We start from the raw sequence: 23,899 nt of genomic DNA on the forward strand, positions 1-23,899 counted from the left end.
TCTTCCCCCACTCCTCCCCTGTTTTCTTTGGTTCCTCTTTGGGGCGGTGGTGGCCGCAGCCCGAGCACTCCCGGAACTGAAGCTGGGCGCCCGGCCGTGGGGAGGCGGGGGCCACGTCAGCTGGGCGGTGGGACTAGGCCGGGAGCCGGCGGGGAGCGGGCGGCGGGCGCCATGCGGCGTGGCGCGCTCTTAGCCGGTGCGCTGGCCGCCTACGCCGCGTACCTGGGGCTGGGCGCGCTGCTGGTGGCGCGGCTGGAGCGGCCCCACGAGGCTCGGCTCCGCGCGGAGCTGGAAATGCTGCGAGAGCAGCTCTTGCGGAGCAGCCCGTGCGTGACTGCCCCCGCCCTGGACGCCTTCGTGGAGCGGGTGCTAGCTGCCGGCAGGCTGGGGCGCGCTGTGCTTGCCAACGCATCGGGCCCCGCCAACACCTCGGACCCCGCCTGGGACTTTGCCTCTGCTCTCTTCTTCGCCAGCACCCTGGTCACCACCGTGGGTACGTGAAATGAGCGCCGCCCCAACCTCCAAGGCATTGAGGAGCCGGGACCCTCACCTCGTCCCTGTCCCCAGGGACACCCGGGAGCCCTCAACATATACCCTTATCCCAGGGATCACCCTAGTCTGCTCTTGGCCTCCGATCCCCTCAGAACCCCTCAATGAGAACCCAGGACCCACAGTTGTGGGATCCACCCTCCTCGGGAAGCCCCCATCTAAACCTTTCCAGTCAGCAGGAAATTCCCCAGCTCCCTCGGGGACTGAGGGCCGCACTCAGAGTACCTTCCATCTGGGACTTTATTCCTCTGCCTTAACCCTCTTGGAGACCTGGGTCTGTCCAGGCTCCTGGGCCTAGGACTACCCTCAGAGGCCTCCAGTGAGGACATGGGACCTGGAGGCCTGAGAACCTTATCCTCTCTGGACCGGGACCTCAGCCACCAAGTACTTCTGCCCTTCTGTCTGGGCTCAGAAGGCCACCTCCTCCAACAGTGTCTCCTGACACTCCATATATGCCTTCCTGGATGCACCTTGGGAAGCCCTACCCCAGTCTCCTCCTAACCCTGGTGCCCAGCGAGAACCCTGAATCTCCAGACCCTCTCAGAGTGCCATCACTACAGACCTTACTGTCAGTAGAGATCCCTCAGACAGGACCTGGGGTCTCTCTCTGAGATGTCCACTCCTCTGGATCTAGACCACTCCCCTACAAGGGCCCCTGCCCTTCTCCACCCTCAGACTCCCCAGCAGGTAAGCCCTGACTCCAGGCACAGGACCCCTCTCCACATGCCCCACTCCATCTTGACATCTCCTCTGTATTGGGGAGCCCTCAATGCAGGGTTTTCTTCCAACAGAGACACTTTGGTTCTCTCTGAACCTGGAACTTCCATTTCAGCAGCCCCCAACTGTGGATGTATGAGAGAAACCCACCATGAAGGGAGCTAGACCACCTTCCAATCCCCCCAGCCAGGCCTCCCACCCCTTCAATCCCAAAACTGGCTCCAGCAAAATCTCTATTATTTTCCAAACTGGGGACTCCCCATGAAGGTTTCTTTGAGCCTAAGAACTCCTAGTTGAGACTTTCACTACTCTCTGGACGCTGACACCCCTCAGCAGGAGCCGCAGAACCACTGAACCTCCTATCAGGGACCCCAGCACCTTCCACACACTTGTTGGGAGCAGAATCCCCACTCCAGCACACACACAATACTAGCCCAGGGACTCTGCTCTCTGCTCTCTGCACCTGCTACCCCACTACCCCTGCCCTGAGGCCCCGCCCACCCCACCTAGATTTCCCAAGAAAGGGAATCTCCTGGGCACCTGGAACCCCTCCAATCTCTAGACCCACCGCTGGGACCTCCCTCCCCTCTTGACCCCAACACTGCTTCAGCCTGCTTTGGACCCAAAATTCATCCCCATCAAGGATGCTCCAAGCCCCCTGCACCGCAGAGCCCCCTCCTCAGTGTCCACTCAAGACCATTACTGCCTGGCCTGTGGTGGCGCAGTGGAGAAAGTGTTGACCTGGAATGCCGGGTCACCGGTGTGAAACCCTGGGCTTGCCTGGTCAAGGCACATATGGGAGTTGATGCTTCCTGCTTCCTGCTCTTCCCTTTCTCTCTCTCTCTCTCTCTCTCTCTCTCTCTCTCTCTCTCTCTCTCTCCTCTCTAAAACTGAATAAATAAAGTCTTTAAAAACAAACAAATAAAGTCTTTCTTTAAAAAAAGGCCATTACTACTTTCCACCCTTGACACACTCAGCTGGGACTTGAGACACCTACCCCTCCCCTTTAGCATTGTCTACTCATTATGTCCATCAGGCATTCTTGGGCTCAAAACCCACCTCTGCCTGAGAATTCCTCCCAATCTCATTTGTGATCCAGAAATGCCCCCATTAATGCCTGTCTCCTTGCCTCTGGACGCAGGACATCAGCCTCTAACCAGAATCCATTTCAAACCAGGACACTGGTCTTTCCTCAGCTCCCCTTCTCTGAAACCACCCCCTCAGGTGAGACTAACCTCCTCCCTCCAGTCCTACCGTGGGAATCCCTTCCCACATCAGCACCCAACAGGCGTGGGAAATCCCTGTTACCAGGCTCTGCTGGTCCTGCCACATACCCTCCCTAAAACTTTTTCTTCCTTTCTTTGCTTCGAATTTGGACAGGGGTGGGGGTGGAGGTGGTGACTGGGGCAGGCCTGGTCCAGACCCCTAACCCCTCCTTCCTGCCTGCAGTAGCAGCAGGTGGCCTTTGCTTTTGGTGCCCGTTTATGTGGACCAGCAAAGCAAGGCTGTGGGCAGCAGGGCTGGATGCTCCTCTCACACTCTGTTCCACTGGCTGGGCCTGCCCAACCTGCTCTTAGGCTTCACTGGGTCGCATAAGTGTCTTATCAAATCATCTCCCAGATCCTGGCTTCTGAGAAGTCATCCCTGGCAGGACAGTGAGGAAGCCAAACTCAAGGCAGGCACAGCCTGGGTTTGGATCCGTGCTCAGTGGCTGTTCAGCTCTAGGCTTCAGTGTCCTCCCTCATCTGAAATGGCGATAGTAACACTCCCCATTTCGCACTAATAGTAAAACCTGGGAAAAGACTTGCCACATACAGGCTTTAACTCAATCAGCACAACAATCTTGTGAGGCAGTTACTACTAATGGCCCAATTTTTTTAGCAACAGAAACTGAGCCCCAGAGAGGTTGGAGAACTTGCCCAAGGCCACAGGAAGAAATGTGTAGAGTGGAAATTTGAAACAATGCCTTCAGACCTCAAACTTCCATGGTTTTTTTTGTTTGTTTTTTTAATACAGAGACAGAGAGTCAGAGAGAAGGATAGATAGGGACAGACAGGAACAGAGAGAGATGAGAAGCATCAATTATTAATTTTTCATTGGGACATCTTAGTTGTTCATTGATTGCTTTCTCATATGTGCCTTGACCGTGGGGCATAGCAGACTGAGTGACCCCTTGCTCGAGCCAGCGACCCTGGGTCCAAGCTGGTTAGCTTTGCTCAATAGGTGACCTCGGGGTCTCGAACCTGGGTCCTCCGCCTCCCAGTCCGACGCTTTATCCACTGCGCCACCACCTGGTCAGGCAGACTTCCATGTTTTTAACCAATATACTACACTGCCTCTTAGGCCTGCATAAAGAAGAGTGATGTGTATATATTGTAAGAGAAAAATTACTTGGACACTTATTAAAAATAGTAAGATATTGCAATAGGGGAGAGAGACTGAACTCAACTCAGTATAACAAAGACAGCTGGAGATGGAGAGCCGAGAGCAGAGTGTAAGGGATCAGTGGATGGGAAATCACTAAGAGGAGACTTGTAGGGGGTTCTTTTTTTTTTTTTAAATAAGATTTTTCTTTTTTTTTTTATTTTATTTTATTTTAATTTATTCATTTTTAGAGAGGAGAGAGAGAGAGGGAGAGAGAGTGACAGAGAGGGAGAGAGAGGAGAGAGGAGCTGGAAGCATCAACTCCCATATGTGCCCTGACCAGGCAAGCCCAGGGCTTCGAACCGGGGACCTCAGCATTTCCAGGTCGACGCCCCATCCACTGCGCCTCCACAGGTTGTTTACTGGCTTAATGAGATTGTCACGAAAGGCAGGCCAAGGCCTCAGCTCTCAAGGGTGGAAGGTGAGGAATGTGATCAGGTATCAGGAGTGGGGGGATTCTCCCTAAACTGACTTAGGATTCTTGCTAAAACTGGGCTAAGGCAAGAAGAGGGCTCAGAGGAGCCTGTCTGAAGTTTGGTCAGGAGGGAGTCTTCGGCAGTTTGAAGGGCTGGGGATAATAACGGAGGTTTTCTGAGCCTCGGTTTTCATTGTTATTGGTGGGAAAACCTGGAGCTCTGAATATATCTGAGAAAAGGAAAACCAAACAACTTTCTGAGCAGCCTCTCCCACAGCTGCCCTGGTCTTGTCATAGACCCAGGTCCTCTGAGGAAGGACGACCTGAGGCTTAGAGTTGATCCAGGTAGCCTTGCTGCAGTTGAGGCCAGAGATGGAGGAGTCAGCAAACTGGAAGGGAGCATGACCGTCACAGTAACTCCTTTTATGCCATGCTAGGAGCTATGTCCTGTCTCCTGGTAGATTATTGCTATTACCTTTGAGGAAGGCATTGTTGAGCCCATTTTGCAGGACTCTGAGGAAACAGACTCAAAGAGGAAAACCACTTGACCAAGGTCATGCAGAGAATAAATGGCAAAAAGCTGGTTTGGACTTTGCTCTTTGAAGTAGCAAGTTGAAACTCACAGCCCTTACTCTGTCCCCCCCTTTATTTTATTCAGGGTGGGGAAAGGTGCCTGGGTGAGAGGATGGGAAGATGAGAGGGTGGGAGAGAGAAAGAGAAAGAAGGGGGAGGGGAGAGAGAGGAAGCACACGGACACCCCATTCTATTCTAACTCTGATTTTTCTGTTTATAAGGATGTTGTGTTTTTGCAAACCTGTCATTTCAGCCAGGCTGCTGGGGTTTCTCCATCAAAATCCTACTATTGGCCCTGGCTCAGTGGACAGAGCATCAGCCTGGCATATGGATGTCCTGGGTTCGATTCCTGTTCAGGGCACACAGGAGATTCAACCATATGCCTCTCTTTCCCTCCCTCTACCCCTTCTCTCCCTCTTCCCCTCCTGCAGCCAGTGGCTCAGTTGGCTTGAATATGGCCCCGGGTACTGAGGATTGCTTGGTTGGTCTGAGGATGCCAGCCTCAGGTAGTAAAAATAGCTTGGTACTTGAGCATTGGCCCCAGATGGGGTTGCCAGGTGGATACTGGATGGGGCACATGTGGGAGTCTACCTCACTATCTCCCCTCCTCTCACCTAAATAAAAATAAAAATCCGCCTGACCTGTGGTGGCGCAGTGGATAAAGCGTCGACCTGGAAATGCTGAGGTCGCTGGTTCGAAACCCTGAGCTTGCCTGGTCAAGGCACATATGGGAGTTGATGCTTCCAGCTCCTCCCCTCTTTTCTCTCTCTCTGTCTCTGTCTCTGTCTCTCTCCTCTCTAAAAATGAATAAATAAATAAAAATCCTTGTATTAATGAGGTTTGGAGCCATAAATGATAAACCTTGAATAACAGTTGTTAATAAGCTGGAAATTTATTTCTTGCTCACATTCAGTATAGTTAGTCCAAGACCAGAGTGGTGCTGCATGGTCAGAGCATCTTGTGTTCCTCCATAGCTCTTCTGTGTACGGTTTCCATTCCCATGGTCACCTCGTGGTCCAGGGTGGCTGCTTAACTTCAGCCTTCCTGTTTGTGTTCCAGCCAGCAGGAAGGGAGAGGAAAGAAGGGAGAGGCCCTCTCTTTAAGGACACTTATTGGAAGTTGTTTGCCTCTTTCATGTATACCTCATTGGCCACAAATTATTCCAGTCATGCTTAGCTGCAAGGCAGGAGGGAATGTCTTTATTTCAGGTGGCCATGTGTTCAGCAAAAATTAGAGTTCTTTTTATTTTATTTTATTTTTAGAGAGCAAGAGAGAGACAGACAGGGACAGAGAGACAGGAAGGGAGAGAGCTGAGAAACATCAACTTGTAGTAGCATCACCTTAGTTGTTCATTGATTGCTTTCTCATGTGTGCCTTGACTGAGGGGCTCCAGCCAAGCCAGTGACCCGATGCTCAAGCCAGCGACCTTGGGCTCAAGCCAGTGACCATGGGGTCATGTCTATGATCCCATGATCAAGCTGGTGAGCCCACAGTCAAGCTGGAGACCTTGGAGTTTTGAACCTGGGTCCTCAGCATCCCAGGCTGATGCTCTATCCATTATGCCACCACCTGGTCAGGCCCCAATTTTTATTTTTTTTTTACAGAGACAGAGAGAGTCAGAGAGAGGGATAGATAGGGACAGACAGACAGGAACGGAGAGAGATGAGCATCAGTCATTAGTTTTTTGTTGCGACACCTTCGTTGTTCAGTGATTGCTTTCTCATATGTGCCTTGACTGTGGCCAGTGACCTTGGGCTCAAGCTGGTGAGCCTTGGTCAAACCAGATGAGCCTGCGCTCAAGCCGGCAACCTCGGGGTCTCGAACCTGGGTCCTCTGCATCCCAGTCCGATGCTCTATCCCAGGGGTCGGGAACCTTTTTGGCTGAGAGAGCCATGAATGCCACATATTTTAAGGTGTTTATTTTTTTAAATTTTTATTTATTTATTTATTCATTTTAGGGGGGGAGAGAGAGAGAAAGAGAGAGAGAGAGAAGGAGGAGGAGCAGGAAGCATCAACTCCCATATGTGCCTTGACCAGGCAAGCCAGGGTTTTGAACCTGCAACCTCAGTGTTTCCAGGTTGACGCTTTATCCACTGTGCCACCACAGGTCAGGCGAATGCCACATATTTTAAAGTGTAATTCTGTGAGAGCCATAGAACGACCCGTGTACGTTACGCATTATCCAATAAAAACTTGGTGTTGTCCCAGAGGACAGCTGTGATTGGCTCCAGCCACCCGCAACCATGAACATGAGCAGTAGGAAATGAATCGATTGTAATACATGAGAATGTTTTATATTTTTAATGTTATTTTTTTTTATGAAAGATTTGTCTGCGAGCCAGATGCCGCCATCAAAAGAGCCACATCTGGCTCACGAGCCATAGGTTCCCGAACCCTGCTCTATCTACTGAGCCACCGCCTGGTCAGGCCCCACATGTTTTGATATCAGGGCTGGATCTGCAGTCTTCTGGACAAAACATTTTAATGTCAGCATAAACCAGGCCCTTTATCACCCCTATCATATCTCTGACCTCTGGTTTGATTTATTTGGGAAATAATTTTTTTTTTTTTTTTTTTTACAGAGACAGAGAGTGAGTCAGAGAGAGGGATAGATAGGGACAGACAGACAGGAACGAAGAGATGAGAAGCATCAATCATTAGTTTTTCATTGCGCGTTGCAACACCTTAGTTGCAACCTTAGTTGTTCACTGATTGCTTTCTCATATGTGCCTTGACCATGGGCCTTCAGCAGACCAAGTAATCCCTTGCTCGAGCCAGCAACCTTGGGTTCATGCTGGTGGGCTTTTGCTCAAACGAGATGAGCCTGCGCTCAAGCTAGCGACCTCGTGGTCTCGAACCCGGGTCCTCTGCATCCCAGTTCGACGCTCTATCCACTGCGCCACCGCCTGGTCAGGCAAAATAAAGAAATTTTAAATTACACATTGCCACAGTGAGCCAGTCCCATCTACACCTGAATTCCCCTGTATTGTGATTTTTTATTTGCAGAATTCACACCCATACTGACCTTTCTGTGTTCTCACCGCCCTCCAGGAGCTCCATGGGGCTTGTCACACCCATTTTAGAATACAGGAAGCCAGACTGGAGCCTGCACCCTTCATTTATTATTTTGATTATTGACTGAGTGCCTGCTCTATGCCAGCTACCAGGATGATAGCAGTGAACAAAACTGAAGCCCCTCCCCTCCTGGAGATGGTACCCAAATGGGGGAGACAGATAGTAGGCAAATAACTAAACCATGTAATTTGCTAGAAGGTGTTACGTGCTATGAAAACAAACGAACAAACAAAAAAGTTGTATAAGCATTTAAAATAAGGTGGTCGGCCTGACCTGTGGTGGCGCAGTGGATAAAGCGTCGACCTGGAAATGCTGAGGTCGCCGGTTCAAGACCCTGGACTTGCCTGGTCAAGGCACATATGGGAGTTGATGCTTCTAGCTCCCCCTTCTTCTCTCTCTCTGTCTCTCCCTCTCCTCTCTAAAATGAATAAATAAAAAATTTAAAAAAATAAAATAAAATAAGGTGGTCAAAGAAGGCCTCACTGAGAAGATGATATTTGAACAAAGACCTAAAGGAAGGGGAAAGGGAACCTTGTGGATATCTGAGGGAAGGGTATTCCATGGGGAAAGGAAATCCAGTGCAAAGGCCCTGGGGTCAGAGTATACTTCCCTGCTGGATTGTGTGGAGCCTCATGGGTCATGATGAGGACTTTGTTCTTTCACTTGAGCAGGATGGAGCCAGAAGAGGACTCTGAGCAAGGGAGGGACATGACTTAAAATGGGTGTTCACAGCACCCTCTGGCTATGAGGGGGGAACAGACTGTGGGGCAAGAGTGGGGGGAGAAGGGAGGCCAAGGAGGAGAATGCTGGGTTAGATAGGATCAAGGTCAGGCATAGGGCTGGGGTGGGGTGGGATGGGGTGAAGTGGGTGGGTTTAGGATCTATTTGAAATTTGAAACAATCGGATTCACTGGCAGGTAGAAGGTGGGTGTAAGTGATAAGGGAATCAAGGGTGAGCCCCAGTGCCAGAAAAATAGAGGTGCCATCACCAGAGATGAGAGAATGGGGGTCAGGTTTAAGGAGGAAATTAGGTCTTGGTTTAGCGTGGCCACAGGACCCCAAGTAGGGGTGCCAAGTGGGCAGAAGGATTTCCCCATCACTTCTACAGGCTACGGGTACACGACGCCACTGACTGATGCGGGCAAGGCCTTTTCCATCGCCTTTGCACTCCTGGGCGTGCCAGCCACCATGCTGCTCCTCACTGTCTCAGCCCAGCACCTGTCACTGCTGCTGACCCATGCACCCCTGTCCTGGCTGAACATGCGCTGGGGCTGGGACTCCCGGCAGGTGGCCCATTGGCACCTGGTAGTTCTGCTGGGAATTGTGGTGACCATCTGCTTCCTGGTACCAGCCGCGATCTTTGCCCACCTTGAGGAGTCCTGGAGCTTCCTGGATGCCTTCTACTTCTGCTTCATCTCTCTGTCCACCATTGGCCTGGGTGATTATGTGCCTGGGGAAGCCCCCGGCCAGCCCTACCGGGCCCTCTACAAGGTGCTGGTCACAGGTAAGTGGGGTGGCTGACTCGGAACCACAGGCAGGGATGGCCTTGTCCTGGAAGGCCTGAGGGGAACCTGGTCTGTCCAAAATGGGAGTTAAGGGTCACAGCCCCACTCTGGGGGAGGGTGTCCGGTAGCCCCTTGGGCCTTCCTTGGGTCTGATTCCACCCATGGCCACTCTGCCTGGGGTCTGATTCCACCCCTGATCTCTGCAGCCTACCTCTTCCTGGGCTTGGTCGCCATGGTTCTAGTGCTGCAGACTGTTCGCCATGTGTCTGACCTTCACGGCCTCACAGAGCTCATCCTGCTGCCCAGTCCATGCCCTGCCAGCTTCAATGAGGATGAGGATGATCAGGTGGACATTCTGGGCCCCCAGTCAGAATCACAGCAGCAACTCACCACTGGCTCCCACACCAACTATGCCTCCATCCCCAGGTAGCTGGGGCAGGCACCGAAGGCTGGATGGACTTGGCCAGAAGCTGAGGGGCCACATGATGGGAGCTGCCATACTAGACTGTCCTGGGCACATGCCAGTGCTCATAAGGGCACTGCCACCAACTGTCCATCCTTTTATGAACCTGTACTGGGCTCCACCAGCATCTGCATTGCCTTGTTCTCCTGGCCCTCTCTCATCTCCCCCACATTCTGTGCCTCTGGCCTTTCTCACCATCTGTCTTTCCCTCTTATCATGTCTTTGTTACTCTTTTATTCCATCTGCTTCTCTCAGCAACTCACCATCTATGTTTCTACAGTCTCTAGACTTAGACCTCATTTCATGGACTAATATCAACTGGTAACTACACCTTGGACAAGTGAAAGACCTCTCTGAGTCTTGATTTCCTCATCTGTTAAGAGGAAAGAACAGAGGCAGATTTAATGGTGGGTACACCGGGCACATGCCCGGGGCCCCAACCCATGAAGGGCCCCACAAAACCCCAATTTTATACTTCTTTCTAATGTAAAGGGCCTAGTATTTTCTTCTGCACCTGGGGCCTCAACTGACCTTAATTGCCTCTGGGAAAGAATCATATATTCTTTCATTCTAAACTCCCTCTTCTATGCTGAGCAGTGCTAGGGACACTATAGTGGTCAGGGTGGCTGATCCCCACTCTCATGGGTTCACAGTCTAGTGAGGTAGACAGACCTGTCTTCACACAATGAGCCCAGCACCAGCTGGACTTCAGCGGGGGAGACAGAGTGGGCAGAGAGTCAATAGTGTGATGGAGAAAACATGGGGAATGTACCCAATCCAGATGGGAAGGTCAAGGAGGACTTCCTGGAGGAAGAAGGGCCAACAGGAGGAGGTACAGGTGGACAGATGCTCAGGAAGCCAAGTGGACAGGCCGTAGGCTGTATAGACATGGAGGAGGGACAAGGCCAGGGAAAGGCCCAAAGGATGGTCAACTGCCCTTGAGATAGGGATCTCGGAGAAAGAACAGGTTTGAGGGGAGAGGCTGAGGCTAATTTGGAACATAGTCAGTATGAGGAGCTAAAGACACAGAGGAAGGTATCAGGAAGTCACAGAACCCCCAAGGCCGGAGCTCAGGGTGGTTGAGGCTGGAGATAGATGTGGGTACCAAGGACTTGAGGGTGGGTATGGCAGCACTAGATGAGAGTGAAGAGATCAGCCTTAGGGTATTTATACAGTTATGTCAGTAAGATAAGATTTAGGCAGCAATTAACAGAATCCAGACTGGCACTAGGTGAAACAATGAGATAATTGTATATTGTACATCACTAGTGTTGGGGACAGCTCTAGGCATGATACAGTCACAGTTCCATGAGTATGTTGTGATCACAGGTTCGTCCCTTCTGCTCTGCCATACTCAGCTGAAGGTTTGGTTTCCACATGGGCTCCCGTTGTGGCCCCAAAATGGCTGCTGCAGGTTCAGGCATCACAACCATATTACAATTTTTAGTGCAAGAAGAGAGGGGCATCTTTTCCCATGTCTCTGGAAGCAAGAAAACCGTTTCCCAAAGCCCCCAAGCAGACATCCTCTTCCATCTCATTGGCCAAAATTGGCTCACATGCCCATCCTGAACCAATTACTGGCCTGAACTTGGATTTCTCAGGATTGTCTCTGTTCCCCGGAACTGAAGCTGGGTAAGCTTTTGGCTTGGAGGATGGTGAATACTTGACTGAAACGGCTTCTACACTGCTCACAAAAATTAGGGAATATTTTATCGCTTCATATTTTGAAATATCCCCTAATTTCCGTGAGCAGTATATTAGAAGTGCAGAAGAGTGGGAGGATGAGTGGATATTGATTAATCAATCAGGGCCATCATGTACAATTATGCAGGTTGGGACTCATAAGAGATGGCTCCTGGCAGAATGGACACAAATAGGGGCTGAAGGTCAAGGCTAAATATGCCAAAAGGGGGCTTCTTTTTATTTTATTTTAAAATTTTTATTTGTTGATTTTAAAGAAAGAGGAAGTGAGAGAGAGACAGAAACATTCATTGATCTGTTTCTCTATATGCCCTGACTGGGAATTGAACCAGCAACCTCTGCGTATCAGGATGATGCTCTAGCCAACCAAGCTATCTGGCCAGGGTGAAAGGGGGCTTCTTTTTCTAAATAATGTAAAGACCCCATATGGTGAGCAGTGACCCTTCCACCAACATTCTCATACCAGAAAGAAGATTTTACAAAGGAAACAAAAAGCAGTTCTAGAGAGGAGTATAGAAACCAGGAGAATGACCCTGGCCGGTTGGCTCAGTGGTAGAGCGTCAGCCTGGTGTGCGGAAGTCCTGGTTCCATTCCCGTCCAGGGCACACAGGAGAAGCGCCCATCTACTTCTCCACCCCTCCCCCTCTCCTTCCTCTCTGTCTCTCTCTTCTCCTCCCGCAGCCGAGGCTCCATTGGAGCAAAGATGGCCCGGCGCTGGGGATGGCTCCTTGGCCTCTGCCCCAGGCGCTAGAGTGGCTCTGGTCACAACAGAGCAACGCCCCAGAGGGGCAGAGCATCGCCCCCTGGTGGGCGTGCCAGGTGGATCCCGGTCAAACGCATGCGGGAGTCTGTCTGACTATCTCTCCCGTTTCCAGCTTCAGAAAAATACAACAAAACAAAACAAAAAACCCCAGGAGAATGGAGAGTATAGGTCAACAATGAGAATATTTTAGGGAGGGAGAAGTCAATATTGTCAAATAGTGCTAAAAAAGCACATGAAATTCTTTTAATAACAGTAATAGAAAATACTCAGGATTTACTCTGAGCCAGGCAGTGCTCCACGCCCTTGATGCATAATAACTTATTTTCTCCTCTCAGCAACTTGTTGGGTACCTTCTCACCACAGTTTACAGCTGAGGAAAGAAGGCCCAGAGAGATTAAATAATTTGCCCAAGGTCACACAGGAAGTGCAACACTGGGATTTGAGCAAGGTTTGGTCACCTTGGATCACTGGAGCTCAGAAACAGCTGTTGAGCTCTTTCTTGACTTCCGAGTAGGCTGTCTCCTCACCACGGTCACTGTCGACCTTGCTGCTCAAGTCAGCTGACTGAGGAGGCAGTTTCTCCTGTCTTGAGGGAAGTGCCTATTCTGACTTCTGCTTATCCCTTCTCCTTCCAAAGTCTTCCAGAAAAGTTTTCTGTTCAGTTGAAAACATTAAAAAAAAGTGATTGCTAAAAATTCAAAAGGTACAAAGGAGTGTACAGTGGAAAGTCAGTCTTTCTCCAGCACTCGGGCCTGATTTATCAGGTCTCCTTCCAGGCAAATACCAGCAATATACATTTATATGTATGTCATTTTCTTTTACCCTACACAAGTGGTACCTGGTATGGTGAGGTGGTTACCATCACAAACTCTGGAGGCAGAGTCCCTGGATATAAATATGGCTCTGTTACTCCCAATCACAACAGGAGATTTCACCTCCCTGTGCCTGGGTTTGTCAATCTGTGAAGTGGGAGGATAACAGCACCTACCTCATGGACTTGTTAGAGAATTAAGCAACTGAATATCTGTAAAGCTCCTAGAATACTAATTGAATATAAAAGTTGGCTAATCATTGTCATCATTTCTGCACTTTGCTTTTTTATATTATATTTTAAGGCTGGTAGCCCTGGCCATGTAGATTCGCAATGAACTGTGGAGCCAGAGGATGGTGGGCCATTCCAATTTATTGGTGGCTTACAAAGACAGGCAAGCCAAAAGCGGAAAGAAAAGAGAAAAATACAAAGGGAAAGAAAAACCTGCTTTTGCAGTGGAGGGCAAGGATGGTGCGGGGGTAGGGGGTAGGGGGTGGGGGGACGGGTACAGGACTCGACAGGATGGGACACACACCTAATTGCTCCTTTCCCTGGCAGGGCGGGGCTAGATCTGATCTCATTGTCCCCTGAGGGGAAGCACTTATTCTTAGAATAGAGCTGCCCTGTGTTCTGCACTAATTGCACAAAAAGCTTGTAGTCAGTAAACCTGTGAGCAAGCCTAACAGCCATTTTCCTCACATACATGTTATATATAAGCACATAATTTTATATATACTTTTTCTATATTACTCTCATTTGCACCTTGTTTTTTTCACCAACCCGGTGTAGTTCATAGATCATTCCAGAGACACACAAGTAGGTCTTCTATCCTTTTTAATGTCTGCAGGGCCTCCTCTAGGACACACATCCTATAAATTATTCCAATGTCTCCTTAATAGACATATGGGTGGTTGGCAGTCTCTGGCATAAAGGATGCTGAAGGGTGCACTTTGGGCATCATGGGGTAACAGAGGAACCTCCTGATTTCTGAGCAGGGGCGCCCTGACCTCAGTTTCTCTGATACTCTGGAATCTAGAGGGGATGAGGTACACCGTGGCAGTTTCTCCTCTTGGATGAAGTCACTCTTTCTTGGACCTTGCAGTGGCTGGAGGTGGGGAGCCTAGACATCCATCAGCTGTTCATTTACATATAATAACCTATTGTGTATTGGACAGAATTGGGAACAACAGTGACAGAGAAAGCCGTAGGCCCTGTCATCTGGAGTCTGTGATTCTGTGGGAGACAAAGACCAATTCCCAGAGGGTCATGTCTCAGCTGGTCGGGGGAGGGATGGGGCTGGTCTAGTAACCCAAAGCTCCCAGGGAAGGAAAGTGTTCAGCCATTGACAAAGGAGAGAAAAGTGTTTTAGGAGGTGATACAGCATGTGTAGTCTGGAGGAGAGCATGCCTGACCCAGAAATTCAAGGTGCCTCATGTGACTAGGCTGTGGGCTACACAGGTCTATAGGGAGAAAAGAGATGAGCTGGATAGGAAGGCCAACAGGCATGAGGTTATGCAGGACTCTGGAAACCAATTTTGGAGATTTCCCTGAGGTCCTAGAGAGTTAAGGAAGGTTTGAGAGTACTGGTTCCCAACGTGTGGTCCCAGACCATTAGTACAGCATCACCTGTGAGGAAGACCAGTTTACCACCCCAAATGTGCCTTTTAGGATCCTGATTATTTCAAGCTGGTTATTTTTAAGAAACAAAAGATAGAGAGAGGGGGCCTATTTATCCTAGAACTATTATTATAGGTAACTATAGTTTGAGGTTTTTATTTTTTTGATAAGTATAGTTTAAGATGAACCAGGTGTGATACACAGGGAGGAACCCAGAAAGGCTTATTTGATCAAAGTCCTCTCTGTGTCCTTTTATTAAACATTGCTTGGCAAACATTTATTTATCAAACATTTGCTTTCCCACCTCCATGTGAATTGGCTTCCTGCCTTTTAAGTCCCAAACCATTATCCTCACACTTCTCCTTAGCTCCAGAATGGCATATAAACCTCAACAGCCCAAAGCCGTTTTGGAGTTCCTGTCTTATGGTACCCCCACATGTACATCTGTAATAAACTTGTGACAATTTCTCCTGTTAATCTGCCTCATATTAATTTGATCATTACTCTAACCAGAAGAATTTAGAAAGGTGGGAGGAAATTTTGTCTTCAACCACACCTGGAAGCTTGAAGTATAAATTTTTGAGCCCCACCTCAGATCTGTTGAGTCAAACACTCTGGGGGTGGATCCCAATGATCTGTTTTAACAAGCTTTTCTGGTGAGTCTAATATGTGTAGTGTAAAGGGAGTTTTCTAGTTTATCAAAAAGTTATGGTCTAGGTTGCTCGTTGGATCCCTGGTCAGGACACACAGGAACAGCTTGATGTTCCTGTTTCTCTGCCAGTAGGAATATGCTATGAAAATATGCAGAGTTAGAATAACAATTAGAGACAGCGAGGTGCCCTAGGGCAAAAGCCCTGAGTGGACAAGAATCCAGGGGCCTCTCTGACCCTGTACTGGAAACAGCAAAACAGCAGGATGAGATTCAGCAACAGAAAATTGTTCAGGCTCTCAGAAGAGAGATTAGAAAATCAGGATATTCCTTGTCCTTTACTTCACCCTGAAAACTTCTTCTATCTGCTTCCTTGACTTATTTGTACTGGCTAATGAATATCTGAGTTTTGGGCAAACCAGTGTGTTTCAAGTGTGAAACAAGTGAGTTAAGTTTGCTTGCTTGTATTTTGCATTGGCACAGGGCAGCGCCGCCGTGTGTGTGTGTGGGGGGGGGAGGTCTGGGAAAGGCTATGGGTGCTTGCCCTCAGGGCAGCAGTTGCAAATTGTGGATTGCCTGCCTGCTTGAGAGGGGCCATTCTTTGGTATTGTTTGCTGGAGAGGGGTCTTTTTTCCACCAGCCTATTTGAGCTGGGGAGTTCAGAGGGAGAGAGAGAGAGAGAGAGAGAGAGAGAGAGAGCAAGCTGAGGGGCTTGGGAGCCCAGATTTCAGCCTGGCCTGTTTGGCTGGGGAGTGCTTAGGCTGGCTGGTGGGGACCTGTAAGTTGGGTGAGTCTGGAATGCTGAGGGGCTTGGGAGCCCTGCCTGTTTGCTCAGCTGCTGTTATGAGACTTTAATAAACGGAATGGCCCACCATTTTCTGGCTCCACTGTTCCTTTATCATCTGCCCAAATCCAATGGGAACCTGCATCTGCATGGCGACGGCCCCTGGCTTTACACTGAGTAAGGCTGGGGACAGGGCTTCAGTCCTTCGGTCTGCTGACTGGGGCTTTTGCCTCCCCTCAGCCCCTCGGAGCATTCTATCTGGTCTCCCAGTAGTTCACTGTCACCATGACAAGTGGCATCCCATGTGAAGAATCAGATGAAACGACCTCCCAAAGCCTGGCAAAGGAAAAGGACGTCCATTCATCCTGTTTGGTAAGGGACACAAGCAGGGGAATAGCCCTTGAATGCTTGCAGCAAGGTCACTTTTAGGGATCAGGTCAGGGGATTTCCCCTTCCCCTAAGCAGCTGAGTCTCAAGTTACAGCTATGGGGGACTCCTTTAAGCTGCAGGGTGTCGGATTGGAGAAGGGAGGGAAGAGAGAGATGGGGAAGGGGGAGGGGAAGAGAAGCAGATAGTCAAGTCCCAAGTGTGCACTAACCAGAATCGAACCCGGATGTTCACAGCGGGGAGGGGGGCTCAATCTGTTAAGCCAACCGGCCAGGGGCCAAACTTTTTATTTATTTATTTATTTTAGAAGGGAGAGAGAAGAAAGGAAAGGAAAGGAAAGGAAAGGAAAGGAAAGGAAAGGAAAGGAAAGGAAGCAAAGAAAAGAAAGAAAGAAAAGAAAGAGGGGTAGCAGCAGGAAGCATCAACTCCCATTTGTGCCTTGACCAGACAAGTGCAGGGTTTCAAACTGGCGACCGCAGCGTTCCAGGTCCATGCTTTATCCACTGCGCCACCACAGGTCAGGCAACCTTTTTTTAGGTGTATAATTTTTAATTATTTATTTTATTTATTCATTTCAGAGGAGAGAGAGAGAGAGAGAGAGAGTGTATGGAGGAGCAGGAAGCATCAACTCCCATATGTGCCTTGACCAGGCAAGCCCAGGGTTTCGAACCAGCGACCTCAGCATTTCCAGGTCGACGCTTTATCCACTGCGCCACCACAGGTCAGGCTAGGTGTATAATTTTTATATAAAAGTTATGATTGAGTAGAAGGACATGTGGGTATCACAAATTTTATCTCCAGTACCCTCTGCCAGCCAGGCCCCGCGTGCTGGGGCGTTGAGCATCACCCTCGCGCGGGACTGGCGAGCCTCTGGAAAGGCCAGAGTCCGTTGCGGGAGGGCGGGCGGCCATTTTGAGGACCGGCAAGAGGGGCGGGACTGGAGCCACCTAGTACGGTTGGCCCGTTTTACCTAAGTGACAGGTACCGCGGGGCGGGGAGGAAAGGGAGGTGCCTGGTGCCGCCATCCCAGGTTGGGATTCGGGCGGAGGGGGAGGAAAGGAGGGAGAGGCAGGGGACGGGAGGAGGGTGGAGGGACCCGGCGGAGAAAGGGCGGGCGAGAAGCAGTGAGACACTAAAAGATGCGATGAGTAGAGGCGGGGCTAGAAGAGGCCGGGCGTAGAGCCCGAGGTTGTCGGGCATGGAAAGGGGATGTCGAGGGCATGAGGAAAGGGAGTGGGACGAAAATACGTTGCGGTTCGGCAAGAACATAAGGTTCTAGAGGTGCTGACCTACAAGTAGTCTTGGCGTGGAATGAGGAGACGGGTGGAGGGCGAGGAGAGAGCGAAAGGCAAAGAGAGGGTGTCTAAGGGGCGGGGCCATAGGAGGCGGCGGGGCGAGGAGCTGGCCCGGGAAGAACAGCTTGGCAAAGACTAGGGAAACGAGGCGTCGATAAGGTACCGTACAAGGAGGAGAAGCAGATGGGAAGCGATTTCTAAGCGAGAAACAGGCGGGGACAGGAGAAGGGGGCGGGGACAAGAGCAAGGCCCGGGCGGGGTGTGGAGAAGATCCGAGACCGGGAGAGGGGCGGGGCCGGGTGCCGGGTGCTGCACGCAGGCAGTCCCGGAGCGGGGAGAAAGGGGCGGTGCGAAGGGAATCCGGCCGGCGGGGCGAGAAGTGGGGGCGGGGCGGGGTACCTGTGCGCGTGCAGGTGCGAGATCAGGAGTGGCCGGAGTGGGGCAAAATAGGTGGGGCGCAGCCAAAGCGAGGAACTGAAACCGAGACCCGGTGAAGAGCAGAGGAGGGATGCAGAGCAAAGAACAAGGAAGGGTAGGGCAAGGTTAAGGGGCAAGACGGGAAATCGGAGCGAAACCAGGAGCAGGGGCGTAGCCGGGAGCAACGGTAAAGCGGAGGTGGGATTCCATATAGGAACAGATGTAGGAACTGGGGCAAGAGTGATGAGGTATGGAGCAGAAGCAGAGCCCAGAGCAAGAGCAGTTTTGGAGGCAGAAGTCCTAGCAGAGGCGAGGCCAGGAGAAGGAGCAGGACCAAAGCGCAGAAGGCGGACCCGAAGCGCAGTCTTGCCGAGGAATGTTGACCCCCCTATTCTCTAGATTTGAGCTGTGCTGCGCGCTGCCCCGCAATGAACCCTGCTGGCCCTGCGTGGCCGAGACTCCGGGTCCAGTGGGCGCTATGGTCACTGCTGGCGGTGCTGTTGTCACCGTGGAGGCTGTGGGCTGTCGAGGATAACAAGGGGTGCACCTGGCTCGTTGTTCTGAACAAGTTTGAGGCGGTAGGCAAGGACCAAGGGAGTGCCCGCTTCATTGACCAAAAGCCCATAGACACAGTGGACAGCTTCTTCAGCCTTCTGGTAGACGCACCCGTTGACGCAGATGAGGTGAGGGGCCTGGGCCAGGCGAAAGGGAAAAGTCCTGAACCTGTACTCCACTGAGCCTAGGACATTTGTCCAACCTCTCCTTGCAGAAATTCATGGCCTTCCCTTACTACCTGAAGATCAACTACTCTTGCAAGGGAGAGGTGAGTGAGTGCAGCTGGAGGAGGCTCATTCTGGGTGAACCTCAGTTTCTCCATCTCTAACATTTTAATAGTGGTGGCACCACCAGACCCTTGGGGCCTTCAAGGGTTCACAAAGATTGCCAGTGTCCCACCAGGCACATAGTATGTTTTTAAGTAAGCTTTTATAACTTTTGCCACTTAAAAAATTGAGATAGAATTCATATACATACCATAAAATTCATAATTAAAGTGTACAATTAAATAGTTTTAGTGTATCCACAAAATTGTGCAACCAATACCACTATCTTAACTCTAGAACATTTTTATTACCTCAAAAAGAAACCACAAACCTTCCTCACCCCTCCAGGACCTGGAGACCGCTAATCTACTTTTGGTCCCTATGAATTTGCTTAATCTGGACATTTCATGTAAATGGAATCATACAATATGTAGCTTTTTGTTTCTGGCTTCTTTCACTTATCATGTTTTCAAGTCTCATCTGTGTTATAGTATCAGTGTTTTCTTTTTATGGATGAATAATATTCAACTATATATGTTACATTTTGTTTATTCATTAGTTTATAGACATTTGGGTTATTTCCACTTTAATGGCTATTGTGAATAATGCTGCTATTAACATCTCTGTACAGATTTTTGTATAAACATGTTGGGCAAATAAGTTTGTAAAATCTGTATTTTCTGGTTTTGCTCACTTTTATTGTTAAAAATGGCTGCTGTCCAGGTAAAAGGGCTAATTACCTTCCTGCTTGGGAAGGCCCATTGTTATGCTAATGTTTACTTGAAGGGAGTTTCTGCCCCCACCACTGAGAGGTATGGGAGAGTTTCTTTTTCTCTCCTCCCTGATCCCTTGCCCTCCATGGGAAAAGGAGGTTTCTGCTTTTCCCTTGGCTTTTCTTGTGGCTTGCCTGTCTTGGTGAGACACCAATAAACAGAATGGCCCACCATCCTCTGACTCTGCGGTTTCTTTACCTTCTGCCCGAATCAGTGAGAACCTGCATGTGAGTGGCCACGATGGCGGCCCCTGGCCATACAAGCATTTTTCAGTTCTTTGGTATCTTAGAAATTGAATTACTTGATTATGTATTAGTTAACTATATACTTAGTGTGTGTGTGTGTGTGTGTGTGTATATATATATCAATAGTTAGTACTGTACTTCTAAGGAACTGCCATACTGTTTTTCAAAGCAACTGTACTACTTTACATTCCAATCAGCAATCTATAAGGGTTCCAGTGTCTCTTCATTCTCACCAGCACTTGTCATTTTTCATCTTTTTTATTATAGCCATTCTAGTGTGTGTGAAATGGTATTTCATTGTTTTAGTTTGCATATTCCTTATAAATAATGATATTGAACATCTTTTCATGTTCTCATTAGCCATTTAATCTATCTTTGGAGAAGTATCTATTCAGATCTTTTACCCATTAAAAAACTGAATTGTCTCTTTTTTCTTTCTTTTTTTTTTTCATTGTTTTACAGAGACAGAGTCAGAGAGAGGGATAGATAGGGACAGACAGACAGGAACGGAGAGATGAGAAACATCAGTCATTAGTTTTTCGTTGTGCATTGCGACACCTTAGTTGTTCATTGATTGCTTTCTCATATGTGCCTTGACCGTGGGCCTTCAGCAGACCAAGTAACCGCTTGCTTGAGCCAGCGACCTTGGGTCCAAGCTGGTGAATTTTTGCTCAAACCAGATGAGCCCACGCTCAAGCTGGCGACCTCGGGGTCTTGAACCTGGGTCTTCCGCATCCCAGTCCGACGTTCTATCCACTGCGCTACCGCCTGGTCAGGCTCTTTTTTATTTCTTAAGTGAGAAGTGGGGAGGCAGAGAGACAGGCTCCCGCATGCACCCTGACCAGGATCCACCTGGCAAGCCCACGATGGGGCAATGCTCTGCCCAAACCACCAGAGCCATTCTCAGTGCCCAGGGCCAACTTGCTCCAATGGAGCCATGGTTGCCAGAGGAAAAGAGAGAGATAAAGAGAGAGAACAAAAGGGGGGAGGGGTGAAGAAGCAGATGATTGCTTCTCCTGTGTGCCTTGAACCAGAATGTCCAACCTGGAACATCTACACACTTGGCCAACACTTTACCACTGAGGCAGCCAGCCAGGGCCAGGTTGTCTTTTTTTTTTTTTTTTTTTTTGTATTTTTCCGAAGCTGGAAATGGGGAGAGACAGTCAGACAGACTCCCGCATGAGGGAGGGGAAGAGAGAGACAGAGAGGAAGGGGGGGGGGTGGAGAAGCAAATGGGCGCTTCTCCTATGTGCCCTGGCCGGGAATCGAACCCGGGTCCCCCACACGCCAGGTTGACGCTCTACCGCTGAGCCAACCGGCCAGGGCCCAGGTTGTCTTTTTTTAAAAATTGATTTTAGAGAGGAAAGGAAAGAGAGAGAGAGAGAGAGAGATAAAGAGAGAAACATCAATTTGTTGTTCCATGTGTTGTGCACTCATTGGTTGATTCTTGTATGTGACCTGATGGGGATCAAACCTGCAACCTTGCTTGTGGGTATACACTCTAACCTCCTGAGGTACCTGGCCAGGGTTAAACATTGTGTTTTGTTTTTGTTTTTTTTTATTGTTGTATTGTAAAATTTTAAATATATTTTGAGACTAGCTCCTTATCAGATATATAATTTGTAAATATTTTGTCACTTTCCATTGGTTGTCTTCACTTTCTTGACGGTATCCTCTGAAGCACAAAAATTTTATGTTTATTGAGATATAACTTAATACCATAAAATAACACCAAAGTGTTAAATTTCAGTGAAGTCCAATATATCAGTTTTTTGTTTTTGTTATTTGTGCTTTTGGTGTTGTGTTATTTAAGGCTTTGCCTAACCAGAGTTCATGAAGATTTATCCCTGTGTTTTTTTCTAAGAGATTTTTTTTAGTTTCTGCTTTTATGTTTAGGTCTTTGAAACATTATGAATTAATTTTTGTACATGGTCTAAGGTAGAGTCCAACTTTGACATGTGAATACCTAGTTCTCCCAGTACCATTTGTTGAAAATACCATTCTTTACCCTCATTGAAATGTCTGCCCCCTTGTCAAAAATTAGTTGAGCATTCTGGCCTGTGGTGGTACAGTAGATAGAACTTGGACCAGGAATGCGGAGGTCGCTGGTTTGAAACCCTGGGCTTGCCCCATCAAGGCACATACAAGAGGCAATCAATGGACAACTAAAGTGAAGCAACTATGAGTTGAGACTTCTCAATTGCCCTCCCCCTCTCTCTCTTTCCTCTATAAAATCAGTAAATAAAATCTTTAAAAGAAAATCAATTGACCATAAATGTAAGGGTTTATGTCTGGGTATAACTCTATTCCATTGTTCTACAATGACCAACTAAAGTGGCACAGAGCCTGACCTGTGGTGGCGCAGTGGATAAAGCGTCAACCTGGAAATGCTGAGGTTGCCGGTTCAAAACCCTGGGCTTGCCTGGTCAAGGCACATATGGGAGTTGATGCTTCCAGCTCCTCCCCACCTTCACTCTCTCTCTCTCTCTCACTCTCTCTTCCCTCTCTATAATGAATAAATAAAATAAAAACATAAAAAAAATAAAGTGGCACAACTCTGAACTGATGCTTCCTATCTCTCTCTTTTCCTCTCTCTCTCAAAAAAAAAGAAAAAAATTCTATTCCATTGCTCTCTATGTTCACCCATATGCCAGTACCACACAGTCTCCCCCCCCCCCGATTTATTTATTTATTTATTTCGAGATTGGAAAGGGAGTGAGATGAGAAATACCAACCCATCATTGCATCACTTTAGTTGTTCACTGATTGCTTCTTATACATGCCTTGACTAGGTGAGGGGGGACAAGCTAAGCCATTGGCCCCTTGCTCAAGCCAGTGACCTTTGGGTTCAAGCCAACAGCTTTGGGATCATGTTGATGTTCTGTGCTCAAGCTGGTGACTTCAGGGTTTCAAACCTGGGACCTCACTCTCCCAGGTCACTGCACCACCAACAGTCAGGCCCACACAATCTTGATTACTATAGCTTTGTAGTAAGTTTTCAAATTGGAAAGTCTGAATTCTCCAACTTTAATCTTTTTCAAGGTTGTTTTGAGTCAGGAAAGGTTGTTGAAGACAGTGGAATGTTTTGGTCTAGAAGTGAAGTTCTAGAGGGTGCAGAACTGGGTTTGAGTCTGCCATTGATTAGCATTTACTTGGAAGTATAGGATGACAGTTGACCCTTTGAGCCAGGCTGCCTGGGTTCAGATCGCATACCATAATACCTGTGATCTCAGGCAAATTACTTAACCTCTCTGTACCAGAGTTTCCTTATTCTTAACAAGGCTAAGGTAATGAGCACGCCCACTTCGCAAAATGATTAAACATGTGTGAAGCACGTAGCACAGTGCCTGGTTCACAGAAAGGGCTCAGTGAATGCTAGTAACAAGTTTCTAAAGTATGACCCGGGGCATAGAATTTTACTCCATGAACCTTCCCTCCTTGTCTGTAAAAGTGCAGTAATAATACCTTTATTTGTTCATTTTACAATGAGATGAGGGTACAATAATAAATAACATGGCCATGCTTTTCTTTCTTTTTTTTTTTTTTTTGTATTTTTTTCTGAAGCTGGAAACAGGGAGAGACAGTCAGACAGACTCCCGCATGCGCCCGACCGGGATCCATCCGGCACGCCCACCAGGGGCGATGCTCTGCCCCTCCGGGGCATCGCTCTGCCGAGACCAGAGCCACTCCAGCGCCTGGGGCAGAGGCTAAGGAGCCATCCCCAGCGCCTGGGCCATCTTTGCTCCAATGGAGCCTCTGCTGTGGGAGGGGAAGAGAGAGACAGAGAGGAAGGAGGGGGGCGGTGGAGAAGCAAATGGGCACTTCTCCTATGTGCCCTGGCCGGGAATCGAACCCGGGTCCCCCGCACGCCAGGCCGACGCTCTACCGCTGAGCCAACCGGCCAGGGCCGGCCAT

The 23,899-nt window shown here is 49.0% G+C and overlaps 2 protein-coding genes across 2 annotated transcripts in view; both read left to right on the forward strand.

Annotated features, from left to right (window-relative positions):
- Nucleotides 1–49: 49 nt before the first annotated feature.
- KCNK6 (potassium two pore domain channel subfamily K member 6) lies at nucleotides 50–13,262 on the forward strand. The gene is made up of 3 exons (XM_066242225.1): nucleotides 50–493; nucleotides 8,862–9,257; nucleotides 9,465–13,262. The coding sequence occupies exons 1-3, from the start codon at nucleotides 172–174 to the stop codon at nucleotides 9,686–9,688; spliced, it is 942 nt and encodes a 313-aa protein (XP_066098322.1). The 5' UTR covers nucleotides 50–171; the 3' UTR covers nucleotides 9,689–13,262.
- A 5,269-nt stretch (nucleotides 13,263–18,531) lies between these two features.
- CATSPERG (cation channel sperm associated auxiliary subunit gamma) overlaps nucleotides 18,532–23,899 on the forward strand; it is a gene marked incomplete at its 5' end in the record, with an annotated part of 36,877 nt that continues 31,509 nt past the window's right edge. Inside the window, 2 exons of the mRNA XM_066244134.1 lie at nucleotides 18,532–18,828; nucleotides 18,915–18,968. Coding sequence (XP_066100231.1) covers nucleotides 18,532–18,828; nucleotides 18,915–18,968 — 351 coding nt within the window. The remainder of the gene's footprint in view (nucleotides 18,829–18,914; nucleotides 18,969–23,899) is intronic.

Source organism: Saccopteryx bilineata, chromosome 9 (genome assembly GCF_036850765.1).
Source record: "Saccopteryx bilineata isolate mSacBil1 chromosome 9, mSacBil1_pri_phased_curated, whole genome shotgun sequence".
NCBI classification, from domain to species: Eukaryota; Metazoa; Chordata; class Mammalia; order Chiroptera; family Emballonuridae; genus Saccopteryx; species Saccopteryx bilineata.

What these genes read in the sequence shown, in the direction of transcription:
- KCNK6 (XM_066242225.1), top strand. Translation starts at nt 172, where the DNA reads ATGCGGCGTGGCGCGCTCTTAGCCGGTGCGCTGGCCGCCTACGCCGCG. An exon ending in CACCCTGGTCACCACCGTGG is followed by an intron (nt 494 to 8,861) that starts GTACGTGAAATG and finishes TCACTTCTACAG; the next exon opens with GCTACGGGTACACGACGCCA. An exon ending in CTACAAGGTGCTGGTCACAG is followed by an intron (nt 9,258 to 9,464) that starts GTAAGTGGGGTG and finishes TGATCTCTGCAG; the next exon opens with CCTACCTCTTCCTGGGCTTG.